The 8,750-nt window shown below is 41.9% G+C and overlaps 1 protein-coding gene across 2 annotated transcripts; it reads right to left on the bottom strand.

Annotated features, from left to right (window-relative positions):
- Positions 1–2,846: 2,846 nt before the first annotated feature.
- LOC139459181 (BTB/POZ domain-containing protein 6-like) lies at positions 2,847–8,484 on the bottom strand. 2 transcript variants are annotated; one of them, XM_071240635.1, is made up of 3 exons: positions 8,458–8,484; positions 5,951–6,228; positions 2,847–5,208 (listed from the first exon to the last, which is right to left on the bottom strand). In XM_071240635.1, the coding sequence occupies exons 2-3, from the start codon at positions 6,226–6,228 to the stop codon at positions 4,152–4,154; spliced, it is 1,335 nt and encodes a 444-aa protein (XP_071096736.1). In that variant the 5' UTR covers positions 8,458–8,484; the 3' UTR covers positions 2,847–4,151. The 2 variants fall into 2 exon arrangements, with proteins under 2 accessions (XP_071096736.1, XP_071096735.1); XM_071240634.1 differs by lacking the exon at positions 8,458–8,484 and adding an exon at positions 8,109–8,446.
- Between the last annotated feature and the right edge of the window lie 266 nt (positions 8,485–8,750).

Here is an 8,750-nt window from a genome sequence, read left to right as displayed (position 1 = left end):
GGACTAACGAGTCATTCGAATTCCGACATGGGTACAATGTGTGAAGCCTATTTCTGGTGTCCCCCGCCGTGATATTGCTGGAATATTGCCTAAAGCGGCGTAAAACCAAACTCACTCACTCACTAACGAGTCTTTGCATAGTCCAATCAAAATCGTTTAACGAAATCGACATCAGGTTCGTAAGCTGCCGTGCAGATTTCGGTCCATTGCAGGATTTGCAAAGCATGTGCACCATCAACATGCAGTCAACAGAAAGTTTCCAAATCTGTTCATGTTTTTGACAAACCGATATTAGCACGATTGAAAGACGGCTTGTATCTAAGAGCGCGATCTCAGCTGAGATCGAAATCTTCAACGTTTGAGGTACGAATATCTTAAACTCGACTCTGTCTACAGTTGTCTGCAAACGCACATAGATTGCTGCGCAGACAATAAGTTGAGGTTACGACACACAACACGTACCTCCTTCCATTGCACCTTGCACAGTTTTAAGAAAGGGTTCCAATTAATTGAAGGAAACGATAACGAGAATGATGGTATAGATATGTTTTCGGCATTGATACTGTCGTGAATCAGGAATTGTTGATATTGCAACTAGAGAAATACCTACTCATGTTTTATTAACTGTCTCTGGATTTAGTGACATACTAATTATGTAAATCAAAATGAAAAATAATAGTGTATCCTAATAACATAAAACGTAAATGTATGATCGTCATCTATTTAGGAGAGCTTTTCGCAAAACCATAAAAAGCCTAATTATATCCTTCATGTTTTCGTTTCGCTGCTATAACAAAGGATGTTATGACTACCTTTGCAAAACACAGAAAGACGGGGGATTTCAAGAATCCATAGACGGGAAATAAGAATAATAAATAATTTTGGCGAAGCATAACATATATATTCACTGGGTATTTCAAATGTCTCCTGATGAATACTTGTATTTTTCTCTTTCAAATTCATTTAATAAAACCGCTCTTCCCCGTACCACTCGATTTCAGATTTAAACATGTATGGTTTTACACTTCAACTTATATTTATTTGTATATTCATTTAATGATAACCTAAAGTCAAAATAGCTGACACGAAGGTGACCCGAAAAAAAACAAGGGGGAGCTCAGCGATTCTAAAACATTGGGCAAGGTAGATTCTAACTCTACGTGATTATACAAAGGGAAACCACTTTAACGAAATAAAGAGGCAGCGTGTGAACGTAAAGCAGATTATTTATGTGAAACAGACCCTGTCATGCACGCCATCTTGTCAAGTTTTGTCAGGGACTACAACTATCTTAGCTACTTAAGATTGGTCCGGGCCAATTGTAAGGTTCGATTGTAGCTTACAATGATCTTAGCCTACAATCGCGTCATGCAAGTGGATGGCGATTGTAGCCGAAGCCTAAGATCGCGATCTTAAGGATTTACAATAATTGTAGCGCTAAGATTGTTCTGTGCAAATGGACCCAGATCGTCTTCACTGGGCGCCGCCATTTTGTTTGAAGCAAACGCAAGTGATATAAGAGCTGGAATCCTATTGGTCAATAGGAGGTACATAGAAGGGACATAACTCGTAATAATCATTGGTGGCGCTACGATCGAGCCCAGAAATTCCAGCCTAGTTCGTCAAGGGTGGAAACTGGACTTTACAGTTAGTTAACTCCCTTGCCTCAGGAAGATGAGCATTGTTATACAGGCAGGTATTGTTTCAGCCCTATGTAGTTACCAGAGCAAGGTAAACGGTACTGATAACAAAAACTATAAGCATGCTGACCCCTCAAAACTTGGTGAATTTATAATACATCTACTATGATTTGTTTATTTGTTGTTTAATGCCGCACTCAACAATATTCCGGCTATATGACGGCGGTCTGTAAACAATCGAGTCTGGACCAGACAATCCAGTGATTGACATCGATTCACGCAATTGGAATCGAAATTGACATGCATCAGCCAAGTCAGCGAGCCTGATCACCCGATTCAGCACAGTCGCATTTTACGGCAAGCATGGGTTGGGGAAGACCTATTCTACCAGGGATCTTCATGGGTCACATCTGCTATGAATCCTTTAAGAGCTTGTTGGTTGCAGTATCTACTAGTGTGCCAGTTAATTGACATGAGAAAAAACAAACATACTGTTGAAATCTTTAAAGAACAAAGACTCTATAACTGCCTTAGACTGATATGTTACAAAGTTGGATGGAGAAGTATATAACGGAAGTGAGGTAAAATTGTTAAGATTGCTTTCATTAATTTCAAGTCTAAAATGATAAAATTTATATAAACACAAAATAATTGGGTGAATCATAAATAGCAAAAGGCACATCTATGCTACATGGTGAATGTGTGTACTTAGTTTCATAAAGATATCTGTAATTATTTTTGAGTTCTGCTCGGGAAATGAAACCAACTGCTTCCATTCAGTCCAAAATGTCAAACATTCATATGAAATATATCAAAAATGCAAGCTTAGCTTAAATAGCAAAAGGCACATCTACACCATGTGGTGAATGTGTGTACCCAGTGTTGCTATGTTATCTTTTATGGTTTCCGAGTTCTTCCCCGGAAGTGAAACGAGAGGGATGGACGGACGGTGCCCGTTTCCATATCCCCCCACCAACTTCGTTGGGACAGGGGAATTAACCGTATGAAAAATACAGTTTAACGTTTTAACATATTTATCCATGAGACTTTTAGATATATTAATGCTGAACAAACAAACAAACAAACAAACAAACTGAAAGCACATGAACGTTGTTTTTAATATAACTAACAGAAACAAAGAAAACCTAGCAACGTATGCTGGAGCAGAATTGTATGAATCAATAACTTTTTGTTTTGTACTAGGCATAGCTGCAGTTCTAAAAACCGTATCGACTTTTCATCCAGAACATCTATCGGAAGTTGTGTTGACAGCGTCAAACGAACAAGAAAAGTCCTCTGTTGAATCTCCGTGCCAGGAACTATTTCATCACGAGTTGAAGACGACACACAAACAGGAAGATTCGATACCTTCATTAAAGGAGGAGTTCGAGCCCTTGTTGAGAGTTCCGCCTGACTCTGGTGGTGTGACGGATGTGAATCCGACACTGAGTGAGAACATCGCATCCCGTGTCAGGAAGATGGCCCAGGTGGTGATAGACTCTCTCATCAGCGTCAAGACTCAGGACGAGGATGACCAGCCGTCTCGTAAATAGTGCAATGTCTATAAATAAACGGACTAAAATCCCGATTTGCAATGTTGTGAGAGTCTTACAGTGTTAATACAGATGTGTTAAGACGATATTGTTTTTATTTGTTTGTCTGTTCTTTAACACCAGCTTTATGACGGAGGTCTGGAAATAATCGAGTCTGGTGTTTGACATCATGAGTATCGATCCACACAATGGGAATAAGATGACATGCATCAACCAAGTCAGCGAGCCTGACCATCCAATCCCTTTAGTCGCATCTTACAAGAAGTATAGTCGCTTTTAACGTAAACATGGGCTGCTAAAGGCCTATTTTAACCCGGATCTTCATGGGGATAAAGACGATATTGTATTCTGATATTGAAACATATGTGGAGTGGGGTTTCAATACTGTTCGTTCACCGGCCTACAATAAACGAGTATACAAATACGTTAGGATTTTCTTTTATTTACTTCAGTTTAAACTTCAGAATATCTCGCCTGGTGATGTCATGCTAACACGCGTGTGTTGCTTTTCAGTACCGTTCGCTCTCTCACTCACAATGAATTAACAGCGGTTTGTGTCAGTCTAATATTGTGAAAATGAAATTGATACTCGTTATTAAACCTTTTTCATCTCTGGTCGCAAAGCAACGCTTGTTATTGAAGGAATGTACTGGTAATTAAACTGAAGATCAATTTGACATCAGATTCTGTGTTAGTAGTGAGGTGAGGGGAGTCGAAATGGGGTTTAACGGCGCATGCGTGCGTGCGTGCGTGCGTGCGTGTGTTTTCTAGGTACACCACACCATCGGCCAGTCTTAGTCTTTATGATCAGATGTTCGAAACTTTAGAACACGTTTTTGACGCCCGTGGAGATGCTTGATTTAGAAGGACTGTACCGGTTTGAAACTTATATCACCCAATTGAAGATGGTATCTATAATGACATCAGATTATGTGACGTCCTACATCAACACAATTCATCACGCAAGATTGAATATTAAGCCAGGTATTTGTCCACCTTTTGTTGATGTTCCCATAGTACACATGGGAGAGTCTTTAAAGGAGAACTGTACCCCATCCACCTTAACCGTGTCCTGCCCTACCTCACCCCAGGCAGTGGGACCCCCATCCATGTCCACACACAGTGTGTAGGTCACACCAGCTGTGAGGGAAACACACCTGTGAAACAAGACGTCATTCCCCTGAAAGCAGCTTTCAAGTTTCACCCTCGTGTTCAGTAACGGCTCAAATATCACCACGTCATTGGAGTCATACACTCTGATATTCAGCATGTGCACTTTACCGAAGGGTCCACCATACAGCTGACATCCTTCTAGTACAATGCTCCGAGATGATGAAAATGAGATGGAGTATCTTCCTGGGGTTGAGCTTCGAAAATAGGATACGTTTAGAAACCTGTTTACATATCTGTATGTTTTAGACACATCTCTGTCTGCGATGTCTGCTGTCCTCCTCTGTGATTGGTTAAATGGAGATATATCAACAGCTGAGTTTACTTTTCTGTCAATTATACGAACTCTCTCACTATCTGTCAGCACTGCTGAAGGACCAACAACGTTCACCAGGAACTCCAGTGGCATGCTGGTAAACCGGATCTCATACCTCATATCTCCCAGGAGTCTCCGTCTGTTCTCTGGCGTGTCAACCACAGCTTCATCCTGGCATCTTGCCTTTGCCCAAGAAAACACTGCTTCAAATAAATCTTCCTCTTTTGCTTTCATAGTATCAGATTTTAAGCACTTCTCGAGACAGTCTGAGCAAAGACCCACAAATCCTGGAGACTGGATTACTCCTTCCCCTCCTTCAGTCAGGATTTTCAGTGCCTTCTGTTCCAACTCCAGCTCCCCGTAACCATGACACTCCTCCAGGATCTGACAGACATTGTCCTCTGACAGGGACGTCTCCAGGAACGTTACACAAAGACCGAACAACGTATCTACAGAGTACTTCCTTGATGTGTACATTAGTCCCATGACTGTGTCAGTGTTGATGGTTGTCTTGTCTGTGTACACATACCTACAATAAGGTGTGAAGAGAAATGACATGGCTATGGCGAATCTAATGAATTATGTGTTCATACAGCTAAGTTCAGGTGGAGAATACAAAGCTTAAGGGACCAACGATTTGACATTTGGTTGGTTGGATGGTTGGTTGGTTTGTTGTTTAACGCCGCATTCGGCAATATTCCAGCTATATGAAGGCGGTCTGTAAATAATCCAGTCTGGACCAGACAATCAAGTGATCAATATCATGAGCATCGATGACATGCATCAACCAAGTCAGCGAGCCTGACCACCCGATCCCGTTAGTCGCCTTTTACGACAAGCATAGTCACCTTTTACGGCAAGCATGGGTTGCTGAAGACCTATTCTACCCTGGAATCTTCACGGGTCAATTGACATTTGGAGGAAGGGGGTAGTGTTCGGAGACTATATATTTTTTCAGCAACATTTGCCAAACTAGATATTTTATAATTACTACAACGATCTTGCAACAATGTATTTTTGGTGGCAGTCAATTTCATGAATATTTCCATCCTTTGTAGATAGAAAAATAATCACAACCATCTATTTCTGTTATAAACAAAGTAATATCCCTTATATGTCTTACGCTATACATGTTAGATAAAAAGTTCACATCAAGAGAAATATGTTATAATAATTGCTGTGGATAAAATATTATCCTTTCAGTCGAGATACTATTTAGCAAAACTCAGTCTTATTGTTCGGAAGTTTATAAAACCAAACAAGGACCTTACCTCAAGAACTCCCTAAAGATATCCGCTTCAATATCAGGGATGGTTACCTCCCCTTTCTCCGCCAGGGGGCCACAGAACATGGCATGGAACACACAGCTGCGACTGACAAGAACGTATCGGTGAGCTCGGATCACCTGTTTCTCTGATCCTACCCGGAAGGTGACGTCACTGAAGTCTTCAGCGTCGAGCATGCGCAGATTACACTCTGTGACAGACTTCCCTGACTGCCAGTTGTCCACATATCCAGACTCTTCGCGCTCACTTGACATTGTCTTCATCTGGATAACAGCAATTTTTCATACAATGGTTTCATATTTGAATCTGCTCAGGTGGTCAGGCTCGCTGACTAGTTTGATGCATGTCATCATATTCCAATTGCGGGGAATGATGCTCATGATGTCAATCACTGGATTGTCTGGTCCAGACTCGATTATTTAAAGACCGCCGTCATATAGCTGGAAAATAGCTGAGTGCGACGTTAAACAACAAACAACAACCCAACTCTGCGTGAAGTTTTAGCATCTGGCGTCAGACGAACGTTTGGCAAAATATGGCTACTGAGTCACAATGAATGCGTTCTTTTTTTTTTCTTTTACCACAAGTTCAGAATTTCTTTCAAGATTTGTGTTATGGCTGGGCTAAAACATATTTTTCATAAGGAGGTGCGGCCGGGTTCAACCACCGTGTACCTGCTCATGCAGATTACCAAATTACGAGAGTGAGTGGGTGAGTGAGTTCGGTTTTTCGCCGCTTTAGCAATATTCCAGCAATATCACGGCGGGGGACACCAGAAATGGGCTTCACACATTGTACCCATGTCAGGAATTGAACTCGGGTCCTCGGCGTGACGAGCAAACGCTTGAACCACTAGGCTACCTGGCCGCCCCATCAAATCACGTGAAATATGACTGGTATACATTTCATCATCAATTGATTCGCTGTGCAGAGTTGCGTATCTTGGGCACGCCAGAAACCTCTGATTGTGGGTTCGAATCCCGGTTTGCCCCGATTATGTTTCTAGGTTTGTCAGCACAATACCTGTGCTCGTGGGTTTCACCGAAGTGGTAAACGTCTGAGACCTGCATCACTTGGGGCTTTCCTCCCACATTAAGCTGCACAGAAAATCGCGGCGCCTTAGACGACTGGGCCACCCGTGCCAACCCACTCACTACAAAGAAGCTTACTTACCTTACCTGCTTAATTACCTGTTTTTTTACACACGTGTCGGTACATAGAGTGATAACAAAACATCAGCTGCAGATTAGCACACATTCAGTATTTGGGCGTGGATTGGTTGATCGAGAAGTGGGGGTGCAGTCGCACGCAACACTCCCATGACACCCATAAATTTTGTTTTGTTTGTTGTTTTACGCCGCTCCCAGCAATATTCCATCTTTATGACGGTGGGACACACATAAGTAAACTGTTTGTCAGTAACCATCTGAACCAAACACCACAAAGACGCGAGTCATTGCATCGAACGATCGAATGAATGTGTTTATCGTTACATTCGTGACCAACTCGTGTTATTCCGGGACAAGCCGTATAGCGACTTGTGCACCTCCCATGGCCATTTTTGCGACTGGGTTCCGTCTTAGCGCAAACGGACATATCTAAAACAATTGACAACTCGTTGCGTAATGGTTCACATATAGTTCCCCATCTATTATATTTATTTCAGATGCAATTTAAAGCACATCGGGACATGCGGAATTATACAGTATGATTGAACTGTGTCTTGGGTATATTTTTAGATGCACGACATACGTAAAATCAAAAAATATTTCTGAGGGATTATTTGACAAAGAACTCGAAATCATAAACGCATTCTGATTGGTTTGTCGTATTTTCGCACATAACATTCATCGATAGGGGGACGAGTCTTCTTGCAGGTCACGGAAAGGGGCGAGTTGTGACCAATGGGACTGTGCGGTGGACGAAAACCATATCAATAAAGGGACACAACTCCGTCGAGGCTGTGCTGTACAGTGTCAGCCTCAACAAATCTGTACGGAGCCGGTGCCCCACTTTAAAGAACATAACTGCTACAGCTGTACATGTTCTCGGTGTATCAGTTCAAAAGATTTCTTTCTCCATCTCACAGTCTTGACACAATATATTTCTATAATAAATAACACATGGCCAGCTGATCACATACCGTTAGTCGACAGTGTGCTAGATTCATAACACTGTCCACGAAGACAGTGCGCTTCTAGGGAAACCATTCACCTCTTGCTGTGACCTGATGTCACAGAGTTGATATCACACACTGGATATCCGCGATAACACACGGAAAAATCATAAAGGGTGCTAGCATTCTTCTTTTCATGCCTCCCCCTCTAGTCTCGACACAGGTCTAGGCCTACATGGCACACATTTCTTTTGTCGCGAGGTCAGACACATATCGTGACATGTGCCCCGTGAATCTACATGATCCGGACATGTAACCAACGCTCAATACACTGCTACTCAACACAGTTAGCTAACACCAACAGTATAGAACCTACCTCGGCCAAAGTCGCGTTTTGAAACCACTTCCGCTTTCCAGTTATGTATTTTATGTACGCTTTTTTCAGTTTCTACATGACAAGGGAGAGAACTCCTACGTCACCTGCTATTATTCCCCATACTAAATTTCATTAATAAACGCCTTTAACACCAACGCCTCGGTCAAACTAAATAATATGATTCTGTCAAGATAGCTCCACTAAAGTTGACAGTAACAGAAAATGTGAGTATCTGTAGTAGCTGGAATAGGCATACATAGCTACAGATAAACTGCGTATTTGCGAAAAATACT

The sequence above is a fragment of the Haliotis cracherodii genome, unplaced genomic scaffold, assembly GCF_022045235.1.
Source record: "Haliotis cracherodii isolate W230 unplaced genomic scaffold, xgHalCrac1.p SCAF_13, whole genome shotgun sequence".
NCBI lineage: Eukaryota > Metazoa > Mollusca > Gastropoda > Lepetellida > Haliotidae > Haliotis > Haliotis cracherodii.
Note: the sequence above shows the minus strand (reverse complement) of the source record. Positions and strands in the feature narration are given on the sequence as shown.

Excerpts from the sequence above, each read along its gene's own strand:
- LOC139459181 (XM_071240634.1), bottom strand. The coding sequence starts at position 8,135 with ATGAATCTAGCACACTGTCGACTAACG. Across the intron at positions 6,229-8,108 it reads TAGCACACTGTCGACTAACG|ATGAAGACAATGTCAAGTGA; the intron begins GTATGTGATCAG and ends GCTGTTATCCAG. Across the intron at positions 5,209-5,950 it reads ATCTTTAGGGAGTTCTTGAG|GTATGTGTACACAGACAAGA; the intron begins GTAAGGTCCTTG and ends ACCTTATTGTAG.